General features: G+C 36.2%; 1 protein-coding gene across 2 annotated transcripts; it reads left to right on the top strand.

Annotated features, from left to right (window-relative positions):
* Nucleotides 1–891: 891 nt before the first annotated feature.
* Nucleotides 892–18,594, top strand: LOC128219850 (4-aminobutyrate aminotransferase, mitochondrial-like). Of its 2 annotated transcripts, XM_052927973.1 has the most exons (13): nt 892–1,329; nt 8,086–8,225; nt 10,356–10,473; nt 11,472–11,521; nt 11,983–12,063; nt 12,294–12,386; nt 14,350–14,476; nt 14,612–14,781; nt 15,162–15,278; nt 15,600–15,767; nt 16,115–16,261; nt 16,695–16,806; nt 17,838–18,594. In XM_052927973.1, the coding sequence occupies exons 1-13, from the start codon at nt 1,257–1,259 to the stop codon at nt 17,960–17,962; spliced, it is 1,521 nt and encodes a 506-aa protein (XP_052783933.1). In that variant the 5' UTR covers nt 892–1,256; the 3' UTR covers nt 17,963–18,594. The 2 variants fall into 2 exon arrangements, with proteins under 2 accessions (XP_052783933.1, XP_052783943.1); XM_052927983.1 differs by lacking the exons at nt 892–1,329; nt 8,086–8,225; nt 10,356–10,473 and adding an exon at nt 10,491–10,740.
* The last annotated feature ends 159 nt before the right edge of the window (nt 18,595–18,753 follow it).

Raw genomic sequence — 18,753 nt, forward strand, 5'->3', positions numbered from 1 at the left:
ATCAAAATACTTGATTGCATTTCAATTTGATACATTTGTTCATTTTTAGAAGGAACATGTATTATATATATAGTTATTGAAATATATATTATATATATATTTATTTATTTATTATTTAGTCTTTGAAAGTATACATTGTAACACTCGAAAATGTTTCATGATAATGATTATTTTGCCTTGATAACCACATTTGTTCGAAAATCAGTTAGAACTTTAATCCATGATCAATTTATTGCAATATAGTGGACAGACAAGTCGTGCGGTAAGAGCTTATCAGTAAATCTATTTTTAGCGTATTGACTGACTAAAATTCTTCCTTATTAATGATTTCAAAACATTTTCACTGATTGAAATGGAATTAGACATATACTGTAGATTTTCCATTATAGTTGAATATACTGATTTGATTATACTCGTCCATTTAATGTAGTCGGTTAAACGTTTATCGAACTTTGACATGGTCGTTCTGTTTATCATATATTGAATATACGTAGGTCCGTTTGCAGTATTGAATAACTTGATCTATTTCTGGATAAAAAGGTTTGTAAACAATGTTGACCCATTTTCTGAATAGCCTGTTTGAACCAGCGTAAGCGGCCTCCGTTCTTGTACAGAACCTTGACTGATTTTTTCGATAAGGCAAAGGCAAAAAATGCGAGTATTGTTTTTGTAGGATTAGGTTGAGACCTTCTTTCCCTACTTCTTATTCTTTGTATACCTAGTGCTTACAACTTCTCCATAATCATCAATTAACACTATTGACATTTTTCAAGATGGCGGGGGCAAAATGGGCGGTCCGGGTGATGAGGGCGCGGGGGATATGGTTGACGCCTTTTTCTATATACGACCAGGAACCACCGTATGCCAATCTTTTTTTCTTTGGCCTTAGTGGCATCAAGAGTTACTCTGTATGTGGTTAATAAAGTGCAACTGTTAGTCACAACGCTGTTGACGATGGTTCTTAATTTAGAATTGCATATGTAATAAAAGCATGCCCGGCTTTTGCACACTTTAATATCTACGTATAAAAGACGGACATATATCAGTCTTTAAGTTATAATTCAGTTGACAATAGAGGGTACGTATATCAGTACGACATTTCAAGAAATAGTGGGATCATATTGCAGCTATTGACAAAACTCGTTAATGCGTATTGCTTCATTACTGAAGTGAAATAGAAATCAGTGAAATATAAATCGAATTACTTCTTTAAATATTGTTTACCAATTTGATATTTGACAATAACGAGTTAGAAAATGGCGATGTCCGGACTTCGCACAACACGGATGATTTGGAGTCGCGGCCTGAAAGCGCCCAGTTGTCACTTACGTAAGTATACAGTTAATTTGTTTGCTTTCATGATAAGTTTCATAATTTTACTTGCACAATTTGAGCTTGAAAAATGTAAGTGCATTTTTGCGATCGTATGTATTTTATTGTTGTTTTAAAAATTGAAAAAGTGACACTAATTTACATACCTTTATCATTAAAACAAGTAATGCGAAGTGACATAAACGGATCAAAATAACGTCATAGTCACGCATTCTCAATAAAGAGGTGCAGCTTGAATTTCAGGCTGTCGTCGGTATTTTTTGGAATGTACACTCACTAAAGTGACAGTTTTAATAGTTGGCAAGTTACTTGGTATAACAACAAACTAAATTAAATATAAAACACTTTTTTGATGGTTGTGTATGTTTTTCCACAGCACGGAAACCTGACCAATTAGAAAGGTTTGTTACTGTCGCTTTGACAAAAATCAAACTGCAAGTTTGTTAATAAACCAATAATTACAAACATCAATCAATAATAGTGATAGCTCATGACGGTCGTATATCTAGTTGGTGCTAATATAGTTTTCATTTACATATTCCTCCTCTTGTCATTTTTCGCCATCCGTATCCTTTGTCGCCGATTTCTGTGAAAGGTTTGTTACATGCCTATTGACAATGCTATTATCCCATATTTGGAGAACATTGTCATCACAGCTTTTACTAAATACCCACCATGCAATAGTGTTAGTAATTAAAACAACCCTACCTTTCTAAAGATGTTCGTTTTCACTCACACCTATGTTGAAAAACGAAGTCCGGACAGCTACAGTTTAGCCAGAAAGGTTCGTTACTCAAAATACACCACATTCTAAAGCAATATCGACCATATACATGATTGTGTTACATTCATTTCCACTGTATAAGAATATTCATCCATCAAAATAAAGTTTTGGAAGCTAGTTGGTTTTAAGATTGAATGAAAACAACCCCCAAAAAAGGTTCGTAATGAAAGGTTTGTTACTGTCGATCGATAAATAATTTGAGGTACTTGTTTACTACTGCATACACGTGCGCATGACGTCAAATCACATTTCAATGACGATACCTAACTGATGACGCACAAACCTTTAAAAAAACATTGATTCTTAAGGTCGAAAGGACAAACATATTTATTGGAAAATCAACGGTTTGGGACATCATCATTTGGTAAGTATTTTTTCAACTATCTTGTAATATTTATCCACTTTAAAAAAAGATTTATGTAACAAGATGTTATGCTTTTCTCTACACAAGGCATCTTTTCAAAAAAATTAAATATATCTAAACAGATTCATGTTTACACACTGTGAAAGGTTCGTAGACGAAAGTAACGAACCTTTCACGGTTACTCATACTCATATAAATTAGTATTTAAAATGTTTTTCGAACATATAGCATGTTACAAGTTTATACAAAATACGTAATTACTTAAATGCCTATAAATGGATACTTTTTTTAAAAAAAGAATCACATTTCTATACATAACCTCTTTGGTTTGTGTAATGTATTACTGAAGTCGGCACCGTTTAAACACATGTCATGTTGTTTACTTTGTATGCTTTATTATGTTCACCACTTTTCGTTTATTTATGAAAACATGTGTTACAAACTGCACAAATATGTCTCATAGTGAAAGGAATTAGCGAAATAATGAGTAATTTGCAATTTTAAGGCATGCCTCTATACTAAAAGGTTCGTGACCATCTGGTAACGAACCTTTCAATATTTGGTCAGCACAATGTTTGGGGCTTCAAAACTAATTTTCTTCGAAATTGTATAACATGGCATGTTTTTTGATGAGATTAGTGTTAGTTTGTATCATTTGAACATATTGTATGCCTTTTTATTCTTTACAATAACAGTAAGTCTTTAAACCTGTCAAATTTGAACTAAAAATAACTGAAATATCTGTATAAAGGGTCGCATTATCTTTTTTTTCAAACCATTATATTATAACCACACCTTAAATTATAAAATGTTTCAACGAACATGTGTCAGCATGCTCAGTATGTAACATATTTAAGGGGGCAAGCACATATATCTTTACATAGTCAGATGATATATTTGCCCTTTGAATGGTAACGAACCTTTCACAAATTTGGCAAAAATACAACAAAACACTTTCAATTTACTAATTCAAATACCATTACTAGCCCGACATTATTTTCTCTATTTCAGAAAAATGGTAAAGTCAAGAGCCGAAATACAACGAGAATATAGGCAGAGATTGAAACAAGACGAGGCAAAGTACGAAGAGTATCTTGCAAAAGCAAGACGCAGAAAAGAAAAAAATTATGTTCCTACTGCAGAACTATCTCGAAAAGAGAAAGCTAAACGCAACGAAAAGAATCAAATCTACCTTTATCGCCACAGACAAAAGAAGCAAAGAGAAGGACAAGTAGAAAATATACAGAATGTACCTGTTGAAAATATGGAAACAAGTGGATATGAAACTGCAAGTTCCATAGATGCCCCAAGTCCGCTGGTTGTAAACATGCCATTTCCGAACAGACAAAATGGACCCAGAAAGAGAATAAGCAGGGCACTGGCAAAGAAATCAAATGAACTTCGAAACTTGAAAGGAAAGTTTGAATCGCTACAAATGAAATACAAACGGAATATGCGCAGCATCCAAAGATTAAAGAAGAAAACCAGCAACCAGGGAATTAAAAATGGCAATGTTTCCCCATCAGCAAAGTCTGCAGCAGAACAGGTGTTAAAAACAAAAGGTAGTGAATTAGTGATGACACAAATACAAACAGAAGAAATCCAAGAAATAACAACAGAAAATAGAGCAGCTACAGGAGAATCACATCAGACGTCATTTAATACAAGCCAAGATACAGAGACACCGGAATGCTCATATCAGGCTCCTGAAATGACACCAAAGAGCAAAACAAAACGATTACTTAAAGATGCTGGACTGACACGCAAGCAGCAAGCAAAAGTTAAGAAACAGTTAATACTTGGATACGTTATTCAAAACCAAATCAAGAAGCGAAGGATGGGCATGAAGCCAACACAGATTGGGGCAATGCGCAGTTTGATCGGAGGGAAAATTCTCAGCAAGTATGGTCTTAAACATACAATCAACAAAGCAACAGGGCTAGGTAGAAACCGGTTGAGTAGGTATAAAGAGGGCAAAGTAAAGAGAAGCAGAGAAATAGAAAAGTATAGATCAAAGGTCATGGAATTTTTAACTAGAGATGACAATTCTCGAGCAAACCCAGGTAAAGCAGACAAGCTTAAAACTAAAGGCATCGTTCACCAGACAAGGACATTGACCGACTACCTTAAAAATCTTCATCAGAAATTTTTAAGTGAGAACCCACATATAAAGTTGTCATTGGCATCTTTTTGTAGGATAAGACCCCATTATATAAGGTTAACATCGTTCATTTCAAGAAGTTGTTGTTTATGTACAAAACATCAAAATATGGCCCTGTGTGCACGAGCCATAAAGAACTGTGGTATCAATGTATCGCTGAATCCGGAGAAGTTTCTAGAGGAGAAATCCGATGAAATGATCAACAATGGCCTACCGGAAAAAGTTAAGTTTGGACAATGGAAACGTGTTGCAGTTGAAGAGAAGGGGAGAAAGAAAATGGTTATGAAAATAGTTGAACAAGAACTTACTAAAAATGAGTTCATTGGTTATTTGAACAACCAGATAGAAGAGTTCCGAGGTCACATTGGTCGAGTAAAGAGACAATACTCAGAGATAAATGCGCTAAAGAAAAACCTGAAGAGCGACGAAGTTATAGTACACATGGACTTTGCCGAAAATTACAGCTGCAAAACGGTAGAAGAAATCCAGTCAGCTTACTGGACACAGACTGGAGTAACCCTACATCCTACAGTGTTGTATTACATGGAAAAAGACACCTTACAACACAGCAGTTTTGTCTTTGTGTCTGACGAAATGGGCCACAATTCGGCAACCGTCCTTACCTTTCTGGATAGTTTTATGCCCGAGGTGAAAAAAATAATTCCCGGAGTCCGAAGAGTTCACTACTGGACAGATAGTCCGACCAGTCAGTACCGGAACAAGACAATATTCAGCACAGTTGCAAACCACGAACAGCTGTATGGTATGCTGGCAACATGGAATTATTTTGAGTCTGGACATGGCAAGGGCCCATGCGATGGGCTGGGTGGTGTCACAAAACGAATGGCGGATGAAGCCGTTCGTAGCGGTAAAGTAGTCATACAAGATGCAAAGGATTTTTTTGCATGGACACAATCAAATGTATGTACCATGAAAAAGGTCAAGTTTTTGTTTGTGGCAACGGAAGAGTGTGAGAAAAAAGCACAGGCCTTATCTCAAACCACACTTAAGCCCATCAAAGGAACTATGAAAATCCATGCCGTTGTTGGAATCCAAAACAGGGGAATGTTAACCGCTGATGTCAGCTGCTATTGTGCAAATTGCATAGATGGCACATTTTGTGTGGGACACTGGGTTGAAGGATCTGTAAAAAAGACTGGCATTTCGGAAATTGAAATGGTAAATGCGGAAAAGTCTGACATTGGACATGAAACAAACATGGACATTGAAACAAACATAGATGCTGACAATTGCAAGTCTGGAAAGTACATTGTTGGTGATTTTGTGGCTGCAGTCTACTTAAAAAAATGGTATATCGGGAAAATTGTGTCCTGCGATGACGAGAATGAAGCAGAGATAACATTCATGAAGCACAGCAAATCTCACTATCAATGGCCTACTCCTGAGGACAAAATATGGATTAGCTGTGGTGACATTCTTACACAAATCGATGAGCCCACACCCACAGGAAAATCAAAAAGGATGTTCCAAATTACAGATGATGTTCAAAATACGATCAAAATCATGTATGAGACAAAACGCAGCATTGTTTGAGCTTGTTAATGAAGATTGTATAGGGACGGTTTGACTATCGTTTTTAGTAACGAACCTTTTATTAGAGTTTAATGCCATAGTTTTGATGTCTATTAGAGATCTGTATTGCTTAATACTGGCAGTTTTCTCTAAGTGGTATCTTACTTTTAGTTCTCGTTAAAATGGGGTCTTCAAAGTAACAAAAAGGATTCAAAAGACAAAGACTAACAAAAACTGTTTTAATTTTTAATGTTTGAAATCGTTACAGATACATACCCATACACTTTTTTTCTCAAAATGAGTTCAATCTCAGTTAATATGTTTAAAATGTTTAAAGAGTTTAACAAAACAACATAGTGCGTTATTTCCTTTACCTCCCTTTGTAGTATCTTACACAAAATATTTAATTGATGAATATATTTCCATCTTGAAAGGTTTGTTACATTATGACACATTTATAAATGTATAATCTCAATTAAAAAAAACACGTAATTCAGTAAAATCGTACCAATGTTTTTTGAATGATTAAATGATATTGTCATTTAATGAATACATTTGCACTTAATAATAAAACCGACAACAATGCAGATATTTGATTATTGTAGAACTAATTTCACATTGTTCACATTTTTAAACACAAAATGTGCTCTTATATGTCGCAAATGTTTCGAAAGAATTATATAACTTACATTTTTATGTAACCATTTATACTTATTTTATGAATTTGCTTAACTTATCTAAATTAACTGAATATACCTTGGTAAAAAGTATATACAGTTATTATATTAAATATAAACGTGCATACAAAGTAACAAACCTTTTTAACGGAAAATATATCAATTAGATAACAATGTTACAAAGTCCACTATGAGAAAACCACATCAATGATGTTGAAAATCTTTTGGATTTAGTACTTATAATGATCAAACTTGAATTTAAAGCACACATCACCTTTATAGAACGAAAGTGACCTTTTGAGTGTTTTAAAAATTAGGTGCACCTCTTTACTGAGAAAGCGTGAGTTGCGCCGCATACTAGAATTATATTAGCAGACGTTACCCATTCCCATTCATCAGAGGTAGCATCATAACTCTGGTGAACGAGAGTGACGTTAGCTAATTACAAATACTATTTGACATCGCCCATGCCATATATTTGGTAACTCTATAAAATATTTTATACTGAATAATGATGATGGTGATGATGATGATCTCAGTTTGTTTGTTTTGTCATGAAGTACGAACGCACGAGGGCGATTTTTGATTTCGACAAAAACAATCCCGTTAACTGTTTTTTTGTTGTTGTTGTTTTTCAAATGATGTCAAAGCACCGAGCGTCATGTAAAAGATCGCCAGTTTCTTTTCTCTTTTGTTTTTTTAACTAAAAACGTTATGAGTGTGTTATATAAGTAATATATCTAGTCTTATTTCAAACGTCACGTATCTCCGCAGTTAGGCGACGTTCATTCGAGGGTCATATCTAGATACGCTAAAATACGTGTTATAAAGTCGAACGCCATAATTATTAGTGTCGCTATGTGAACTGTTATGTTTATTTAACGTTGTGTCGATGTTGCAATGTAACGGTCATCAGAACGTCAAATCTCTTTTCTATGTTACAGTAATTAGAACGATATATATTTCTGTTGCTATGTAACGTTTCACGTCAATGACAACGACAAATGTATGTCGCTAGGCAACGTATCACGCGCATTGAACATCATAATTATCTCCGTCGCTAGGTGAAGTTTAACCTCAAGGAGTGTGCTATATCCCTGTCGTTATCACATGTGACGTAATTGGTCAAGTAGAACGTCATATCGTTGTCGTCAGCATTTACTTCGATGTATTCTCTAACATGTTCCGAATTTTCGGTATCTCGTCTCCAGTTCTAACTTGTCTCGATTCACAGAATGTCGTCCTATGTCGGCGATGGCGTCCGTGCAGCAGACCCAACATCGGGAGACGTTTGAACCCGAGGGTCCCCGGGTCGTCACGGATATCCCCGGGCCAAGGTCTAAACAGATGTTGCAGGACCTTGATCAAATTCAGGTTAGTGAGTCTCGGTTTCAATTAGTGGCTAAATATTGTTATTCGGCGTAAATTTTGTTGCTTTTTACGATTGACACGTATCACACATGTTTTGGGCGCTTTAAATTGTTAGTAAATACCATTTCACAAACATGTTACTGAACGTAAAAAATTACATTTTTACATCACTTGCGACTGATTAATATTTGTTTGAAATATCGATAAATTTAAACGCGTTGTACAGGGTAAATTATACATGTTGCATGACCAAGCCACATTGATAATCAAAGCACTAAAAGTGCTGATGGACGGTGCCATCTTTCGGTCTGCTGCAAGTTTAGAAATAGGTTATTTCTCTTATTAACGCAGGTGATCATCGGGACCCAATCTTGAACCTAGGGCATAATTTGAACACTCTTAGGTGATGACAATTAGACAATGCTTCAAACCAAATATCTAAGCTTGATATTTATTTTCAAACCATACACCTTTTATTGTTGTAGCTTTAAAAATAAGAAAGCTGATATAAAGGTCACCTGGCTATGTCAATTTTAATATTTGTTTTCAGAACTGCATCATGGTCCAAATTTCATTCCAGTTGCATAACAAATACGCCAAAAGGACACAATCAAGATAACCGAAGCACAACATTTACAGATGTTTTCAAAACCGTACACATGGTCCAAAGTTCAATGTTGTACACAAGATTAAGAAAAAAGGCATTAGTTACGGTAATCCGAGAACAACAACGATACATTGTTTCCCAAACATGGTCAAAATTTCATTGCAGTAGATTCAAAAAAATACGTAAGTGAAAAGGTCACAATCGTGGTCATCCAAACACAATATCTATAATTATTTTAAAAACTGTACATTTTGTCCAAATATAAAAGAAGGTCAAAAGGTCACAGTAAAGTACATCCGAGGACAACATTGATAATTGTTTTGAAAACTTACATATTGTCTAACTTTCGTTGCAGTACCTTAGAATAGGAAAAAGGGTCAAAAGGTCATAATCAAGGTTATCTAAGCACAATATTGATATTTGTTTTCAAAGTTGTACACATGGTCTAAATTATATTGCGGTAGCTACAAAAATAAAATTTATGTCAAAAAGTCACATTCTAGGTCATCAAGGCACAACATTGCTTTTTTGTTTTGGAAACTGTACAAATGGTACACTTTTCATTGAAGTAGCTTAAAAATAGGAAAGTATGTCGAAAGGACACAATCAACGTTATCCAAGCACAATTTTGTTTTCGAATAAATGGTCTTTATTTCATGGCGGAAGCTTCAAAAAACGATCTTAATTGATATAGCTCTGAAAAATTAAATAGGTCAAAAAGGTCCCAGTCAGGGTCATCCGAGGACGACATATACATATTTGTTTTCATAACTGTACAGATTGTCCAAATTTCATTGATGTAGCTTAAATAAATAAAAGGTCTAGGTCTTCCATGGACAATGTTTATATTTTGACCACAGGGTTTATGAATAATCTTGGTTTTACACCAAACGTTTTAGCTCAATGCCTTACGTTTTTGTCAAGAAGTGTTTTATTTTTTTTCCTTTTGGTTGCAAACAAGAGTTCTGAATTGAATTCATTTTAACAACTTTGAAAGGGCACCACTCAAGGAACATCCCCCTTGAATTTTATCCTAATTGTCCAGGGGGTGAGAGATCTTGTTTCAAGCAATAAACATGAAGCAACCTGCCAGTCAAACTACTCGATCGATACCCGACTATCAAATCAGCTTTAAGGTAAGGCGGGGCCTTTCAGTTGCCTGCTGCTACCCACCATGACCTTCTACAATCTGGTCTTATTAACAGTACTGTTATACACTGCTTTTTCATTCAAATGACACCAATGAAAGTGTCAATAGTATATTGAGTATGTCCATGATCATTTGCAACTCATTTTTTTGCTTGTTATAACAGTTTTGCATTTCATTTAATTTAGAAATTAATGCATTGCAAAGAAACAACCAGGTTAATATAATAGTACCAATAAATCATTAAACTAGAATAAAATGAGGTATTCATTATGAAGAAAAAAGGAAAAACAAGGAAACCCTGAGTTTTGAGATTTTTTTAAAACAAATTAATGCACACTTTGTGAATAAACCTAAATTTGAAATTAAAATTTTTCAGAACGTGGGAATGGTCAAGTTTTTCTGCGACTACGAGGCCAGCCGGGGTAACTACTTGGTTGACGTTGACGGTAACGTCATGTTGGATCTCTTCACGCAGATATCATCACTCCCACTAGGTAAGAGTGAGGTTGATTTGTTTCACGTCACGTACGTAAATTACGTTAACGGTAATGTTGAGCCTCTTCATTCATATATTCCCTCGGCTGCTTGGTAATCTTGACGTTAGTAACGTAAACTTATGTTCATAAACGTCAATGACATGCTCAAACTCTTCTTTCCAGCTAGGTGAACGATACGTTAATGACGTGTTTGTTTCTCAATCGACATTGATAAGGGTTACACGATGGTGGACCTCTTCACTCCAGTTTCCTCACTACCGCTATGTGAGCGTTATATTAACGTTAAGAACGTAAAAGTTTGTTAATGATGTTGATGATTACATCATTTTGGACGTTTGCTTGACCCTTATAATCTAAGGGTTTCATTTTCCGATTCATACCGAAAGTACAAAAAGTACAATATGTCTTAGTCTGTAACACGTCTTTAAATGTTAGTTGTGAGGAAATGGTTTAATACCAGGAAATTTGTATCCCAGTGGCGGATCAAGGAATTCATAAGGAGGGGGGGCACAACCGTCAAACCTCCTCAATATTTAATTGAGGTATTGAAATGACAGCTGTCACGTATACACATGTTGATGCATTTCAACCCTTCATTAAAGAATATGTTAATACATCTCGGATGTCACTTGTGGCATATAAACACACTTTAAACTTAAAGTCGCGATGGCGCCACGGCGGAGTCAGTCGTAATGAAGCCAACGGCATTGGCATACCTGCTTAAACTCTTAGAAACAAAAGGAAAACATACAAGCGTTTGGCCTTCATGTTAGAAGGTTTAGTTTGACTAGTGCGCATACATCTTATTAAATGATTATGTAAAACACCTCGCATACCAATGTAAATGACTGTGTTTAGTTTTATGCATGATCATCACATTTCTATGTAAATGCATGTGTGACCATGATCTATTTTTTATTTCATTTGTCATATTTTAGTTTGTAAGTTATTGTTATCAACAAAATCTTAATGATGTATGACCTTCCTATTTCAAGGTTACAACCATCCGGCCATGATGGACGTTCTTAAGAACCCGGTTAACTGGGTAAGTAGATATAACAAAAAAGAGTTTTATTTTATTCAGGTCTTAAATCCCTCGAACGTTAACTTAAAAGATTTTCATACATCGATAAAATGTCAATACCACAAACGGAAAACAGACGATTAAACAAAGTTAAGTATCTTTTAGCTGGTCTGTTATTCCATGAAAGGCTTCATGTCATCGGCGTCGGCGGCATGGTTTTCATGATTTGTTTTAACCGTGGCCATAACTTGAAATCCGTTCAACATATTAACATAATTATGAAACCTATGGAACAGATGTTGCTAGAGACAAATCGCTCATGTATAGCCAATCCCACCCCTGAATCTGGAAAAAAAACAAACAGCAGCAGAGAATATATCGTTGGTGTTCGTTCCGCGGTGCTCTTGATTACAAATATATTAATTTGTTTTCTTAGGTCACTATATTGCATTATATTGACCGAGTTTTCGGTCCGCTTTCAGTCGACGTTCGTAAATAGACCCGCCCTGGGAATGTACCCTCCCGGAGATTGGGCACAGCGGCTCCGGTCTACACTACTTGCCGTGAGTGTTATAATGACAGTAGGAGCGTTACTGTGCATAATGATCGTGATAAATAATTAAATATCCGAAAAAATAAATAATTCATTATGCAATGTCAAAGATAAAAAAAAACGCCTCGAGCTGATTACCAGCTCCCAAGTTTCATATTAGGGAGTCTTTAGATTTCCTTAAAACTGTAAAAGGAGAAATAGGCAAATGCTGGAAATATGCATCCATATTGATTTATCCAGGTGGCACCCGCGGGCCATCAGCAGGTGATTACGATGGGGTGCGGCTCCTGTTCGGTGGAGAACGGACTCAAGGCCATGTTCATGAAGTTCATGGTGAGTAACGCACTAATTTATAACCGGCTCGCATCCTCAAAGAGGTGTTATGTTTTTAGTCAGATGTACATGCATTTATTAATGCAGATGCTCTGGACATTGTAGATTATTTAGTGTAACTAGTATGTCTAACTGGCATGTTATTATGTAAAACTGACATGCTAGTATGTCTAGCTGACATGATATGGTGTCTAACTGACATGTTGTTATGTGAAACTGACATTTAATTATGTCTACTGACATGTTATTATATATAACTGACATGTTATTATGTATAACTGACATGCTATTATGTACAACTGACATGAAACAATGTCTAACTGACATACCATTATGTCTAACTGACATGTCTTTTTATCTAAGTAACTGACATGTTTTTAGGTATAACGGACATACCATTATGTCCAACTGACATACTAGTATGTCTAACTGACATACCATTATGTCTAACTGACATGTCATTTTATCTAAGTAACTGACATGTTTTTAGGTATAACGGACATACCATTATGTCCAACTGACATACTAGTATGTCTTACTGACATACCATTATGTCTAACTGACATACCATTATGTCTAACTGACATGTCATTTTATCTTAGTAACTGACATGTTTTTAGGTATAACGGACATACCATTATGTCCAACTGACATACTAGTATGTCTAACTGACATACCATTATGTCTAACTGACATACCATTATGTCTAACTGACATGTCATTTTATCTAAGTAACTGACATGTTTTTAGGTATAACGGACATACCATTATGTCCAACTGACATACTAGTATGTCCAACTGACATACCATTATGTCTAACTGACATACCATTATGTCTAACTGACATGTCATTTTATCTAAGTAACTGACATGTTTTTAGGTATAACGGACATACCATTATGTCCAACTGACATACTAGTATGTCCAACTGACATACCATTATGTCTAACTGACATACCATTTTATCTAAGTAACTGACATGTTTTTAGGTATAACGGACATACCATTATGTCCAACTGACATACTAGTATGTCCAACTGACATACCATTATGTCTAACTGACATACCATTATGTCTAACTGACATACCATTTTATCTAAGTAACTGACATGTTTTTAGGTATAACGGACATACCATTATGTCCAACTGACATACCATTATGTCCAACTGACATACCATTATGTCCAACTGACATACCATTATGTCTAACTGACATGTCATTTTGTATAATTTAAATATCATTATGTATAACTGTCATTTTGTTAAACTGATATGTTATTATTTTATAACTAATATGTGGCGTCTATTTTCCGATTCCGATGAATAAATGAAATATTTAAACATATAAACAGGTTGTCGACGTGATATATACGTTACGGGGTTAGTACCTGATCCAATATGGGATATACGGGCCGCAGGAAACCATATTAGGGTTCGAGCGTCGCTCTCACCCGATATGGTTTCCTTTGCCCGGTATATCCCATATTGGGTCACGTACTAACCACGCAACTTATAATATATATCTAGCGATATAAACATGCGGCAGCTTTAACGTTCCATATTTGACCATGTCAATTAAATAAGTTGGACTTTATTAGCGTTTCAGCCGGAGGTCGAGGGTGGTGATTGGAAATGATTGGAAATGGAATATAATGGATTGAAGGCTAAAAGGGTTCATAACAGAATGCGACCAATGTGGAATAGAGATGAATTTAAACAGAACAGGAGATTGGTATATGGAAGGGAAAATAATTGATTGGGAGTGAAGCGATGCTGAGTGTTAAGTGTACTTGATGGGAATGGAGTGACGAAAAAGCGGAGCCGAGTAGACTACAATTAAGTGAAGATGAAGTCAAAAAGAGCAGAGCAGAGTTCATTTACGTATTCAGACGAGGCAAACAACTGGAAAACATAAGCAAAAATGAACATGATTAACATACATATTTTTTCCTTTCGTGTGTAGCGGGTCAGACGTGGTGGCGCCCCCTACACCCAGGAGGAAATGGATTCGTCCCTGAGGAACCAGCTGCCCGGGTCTCCGAACCTATCCGTTCTATCTTTCAGCAACGCGCTGCACGGGCGGACAATGGGTAGGATGGTTACACTTATTTATATGCGCTGGTATAATAAACGTTAAAAAACAAAAGGAGCCCAATAGAAGGTAGCCGTTACAAGTGCCATACTATTACAAATTAATATTCACTACGATAATCTTACTCCTTCAGGTTGTCTTGCGCTAACACATTCCAAGTGGCAAATGAAGGTTGACTTCCCCGCACTGGACTGGCCCATTGCAGATTTCCCTAATCTTCGTTACCCATTGGACGAGTTCAAGGAGGAAAACCGGAAGGAGGAGGAACGGTGCCTCGCCATGGTGGAAGATCTCATTTTGAAGGTATGTTAACCATGAATACAGCCGGGAAAGAAACCTGCATCCTTTGCGCAACTGATGCAATATTATGACCAGGGGCCGTGTAAAGAAAGATCTTTGTGGTTTTAGTTGTAAATCGAAATTATCTTAGTGTATAGTTTCGTTATTTTGGCTACATATTTGTGAGAAATGAACTTTAGCAAGTATTAAAAACACACACTCACAAACAAAGTTAATTAAATAAAAACAATCAATATATTGCCACTTGAAAGTGTAAACAGAGTGTAAGTTAAGTGAAGTGACCGGAACTTGTTAAATCTTACGATTTTCTGAAGCCCTACTGTAGTCACGTCGAGTTCGTTGTTTTGTCACACTTTTGTTTAACGATATCCAATCCGATACAGGGCGACCAGAACGGAATGGCTGTAGCCGGCATTGTCGTGGAGTCGATTCAGGCTGAGGGTGGCGACCAATTTGCGTCCGCAAATTTCTTCCAGGGTCTGAGAGATATCACTAATAAGGTACGAGTTGTTCACCAGTTTTTGTTAGTTGTTCGAAATGTTGTCAAGTCATGAATTCGTTCATTTACATTGTTATATTTTATGACAGGCCTCTCATATCAGACACTGCAATTATATTGCAAGTTATAATATCATCATAAAGTACAACTAATAATTAAACCGTACGTAACGAACAAGAATATAATTTATCAAAAAAATGAAAGTGGGCGTATTTCTAAATCAACCATTGAAGAGTTCCAGTATGTGTTCATACGTTTATTGTTTGCTTACACTTAAAATAAAAAAATACCTAACTGGTTCATGATTTTTGTCCCTAATCAGAAAGGCATTGGCCTGTTGATGGATGAGGTTCAGACCGGATGTGGCGTCACGGGGAAGTTCTGGGCACACGAGCATTTTAATCTTACAGATTCGCCAGATGTGGTGACCTTCAGCAAGAAGATGCTGACAGGAGGATTCTACAATAAAGACAGCTTCAGGCCTCAAGAGGTATTGTTTGAGAAAATCGAGTTAAAAAGGTTCAGTAGTTGAGAGTTGTAGGTTCAAGTCTCCTTGTCAAAATGCATTTAATTCGATCCCAAACGCCATTTTGGTGGACTATGAAAAAGATTTTATCAGATAAAGAACTAAATTTAGTGAAGATATAAGGGTATAATTTACCACATAAACGCACATAAATAGATTTTTTTGTGATTAGAAGTAACTGCACTCCTAATTTATTAAATTTTAAATGGACGCTCATTCCAAAACATAAATTGATCTGTGTTAAGGTACAATTAAAGGCGTTGCAAAATCAAATTAAAGTTTGCATGAATTTGAAAATTGAATGTTTCAAGTCCAACCGAATCTTCAACACATGGGTAGGAGATCCAAGCAAGGTGATTCTTCTTGAAGCCGTTGTCAAGGAGATGACAAGGTCCAACCTGATTGGCCAGGTCAATGTCACGGGCGAGCACCTGCTGTCGGAGCTCAAAAATATGCAGGTAAGGCGCCCGATCTTGAATATTTACCATACGAATGGCAAGCATTGCTATGATTGTAAAGCATTTAGAGGATATGATGCCGCATAAGTACGTGTATGCTATTGGCGAGGAATTGTCAAAGTTCAAGAAAGTGTAGGTACTAACTTTAATCTTCAGATTTTTAGAGATTTGGCGATGCTTTATGATTAATAGTACAATGATCAGCTAGAATTCATGGATGTTGTCCATTTGATGCTACGTAATAACCTTCTGCAAGGTCAAGGTCAGTGGCCATATCCTGCTGACCATGCTAAAACTATGCATCACAAGGCCCTGACCTCTGGATAGTTTTGTTATGTTGTATCTTGAACCTTGATGTCGAGTTTATGGTGAAGGCAGTTGTTTGTGTAACAAAGTCATCTTCAACTACCAAAGTTCTGTCATATACTTTCAGGCGCGCTACCCAAGTATTCTTCACAAGGCTAGGGGCCTTGGGACATTCTGTTCTGTGGACTTCTGTGACACCGAAACAAGGGACAACACTGTCAACAAACTCCGGCAGAGAGGTAGCGCAAATGTTCCCTTTCTTTAATATTAAAGTTGTTGCAAGCAGACCTGTCATAAGCATAACGTTTAATATTTTAGACACTTACTGTTCTTGCAAAGAAGTCTGTTTGACTAAAAAAGAGGCCCACGAGGACCTCTAGGATGCTCTAGTTGCATGGCTTGTTTGGTTATTTTTATCCAGAACATGTAGGTGTGGGTAACAGGCAACATACTCATATACTATACTGATAGTTCACTATGAACATTCCATGATAGCTAATAGAGGCCACCAATACAGTATTGTATCATATAACATGCTATGTGATTATGGAGGCTCAATTGATTACAGAAATGTTGCCAATTTCAAGGGCCATAATCCAGTCATGCCTTGGCGGATCTTCCTGGTTTTCAGACGGAACCGAGGTCTTATCAATATTCAACTACTGTTTGGTGAAAATCAGATAAAAATATAGAGGCTTTTTTGTATTCAAAAGCTGTATTATAGCATCTGTAGACAATTTCAAGGGCCATAATCAAGTCACGCATGGGCGGGTCTGGCTAGTTTTCGAAAGGAACCGTAAGTTAAGTCAATATCGAACTAATGTATAAGTTTAGCAAACATCGAGTAATAAATGGAGACTATTGTTTTCAGCTCAATTATAGCAATCAGGCTATAAACAATGCAAGGGAGAGTAAACAAACAGTAACTTGCACTCTATGGAAACAGGTTGTCTCTCTTAGGCTGTAATTTACAATAGTAATTTCCAAAAAAAGTCAAGGGCCATATTCTATGCATGCATGGAGGGATCTGGCTGATATACGAAAACAACCGGGCTCTCATGGATATCTAGCTACTGTTTAAATTCGATTTAGAAACAATTCTAAACTGAAGTCTAACTTGCGATCACAAGTACTTATTTACAGACGCACGGACAATCGCACCCGCGCCTTTTGCTAAGAGAGCTAAACATTGAAAAGCGCTATGGGACTTCTTGTACCTAAAAAGTGTCCATGCGTGTTGGTATATTTGCCTTATTTCTATGTTCTACAGGGATGAACACAGGCGTATGCGGCACCACAACTCTGCGTTTCCGGCCGGCTCTCACCTTCCTGCCGCGTCATGTGGACATCTTTATGGGGCACTTTGACGCCGTTCTCGCAGACGTCACGAAGTGAGGTGCTTTATATAATGAATCGAGGAGTAATGATGTCATAGCTCATTACATGTGGATAACAGTTGACCAGTCGCCATTATTTGGCGTGCGTAGCAACAGGAGTCATACAAAGTTTTGAAGTGGAATGGACTGGAATATAGCACCATGTGCACGTGCAATTATTTATTTACAAAATATCATGCTCATTTCGGTTCCCAGGATTAGTGATTAAAAGGGTTTTGTTTGGCATATTATGTTGAATGTGATCTGGGCTGTGTGGGATTTCCAAAAAACTATATCAATTATGTACTTGTACAATTATAAATTATTAAGAGTTAATACAATATACTGCTCTGAATGAGAATTATTCACTTACAGTACACGTAATGTCGCAATGAGTTCACACATGATATCTCAAAAGGAACTAAAATCCTTTTTTTCACTGCCATCATGTTCAAATTCTTCACATATACAGATTTATTAGTAGCATCGAGTATTCAGATTTCTTTGAAAGTTTGTTTAAGCTTATGTTGTGTATATAAGGCGAGTTATATTTTTTATGTTTTAAAGCAATTCATGTTTACATTATCTATATATGTTTCATACAAATCAGTAAAGTATCTTATTTACCGATGAAATAAACCATTAAAAGCTTGTGTTTTCTTTCAAGAGAACAACTATGAAAAATAATCAAGCTACAACCAATATGTGTAGTAACTGCATCTTACTGCTTTTTAATGGATAGTGGACGGTCAGGACTATCCATCGCTTTTAACATCTCTTGAACATTTCTAGATATTGCGTGGACAAGCA

This window comes from Mya arenaria, chromosome 2 (assembly GCF_026914265.1).
Source record: "Mya arenaria isolate MELC-2E11 chromosome 2, ASM2691426v1".
Taxonomy (NCBI): domain Eukaryota; kingdom Metazoa; phylum Mollusca; class Bivalvia; order Myida; family Myidae; genus Mya; species Mya arenaria.

Coding starts and splice junctions, on each gene's coding strand:
- LOC128219850 (XM_052927973.1), top strand. CDS start 1,257: ATGGCGATGTCCGGACTTCGCACAACACGGATGATTTGGAGTCGCGGC. Junction 11,522..11,982: donor TTAAGAACCCGGTTAACTGG/GTAAGTAGATAT, acceptor GTCCGCTTTCAG/TCGACGTTCGTAAATAGACC. Junction 14,477..14,611: donor GCTGCACGGGCGGACAATGG/GTAGGATGGTTA, acceptor TTACTCCTTCAG/GTTGTCTTGCGCTAACACAT.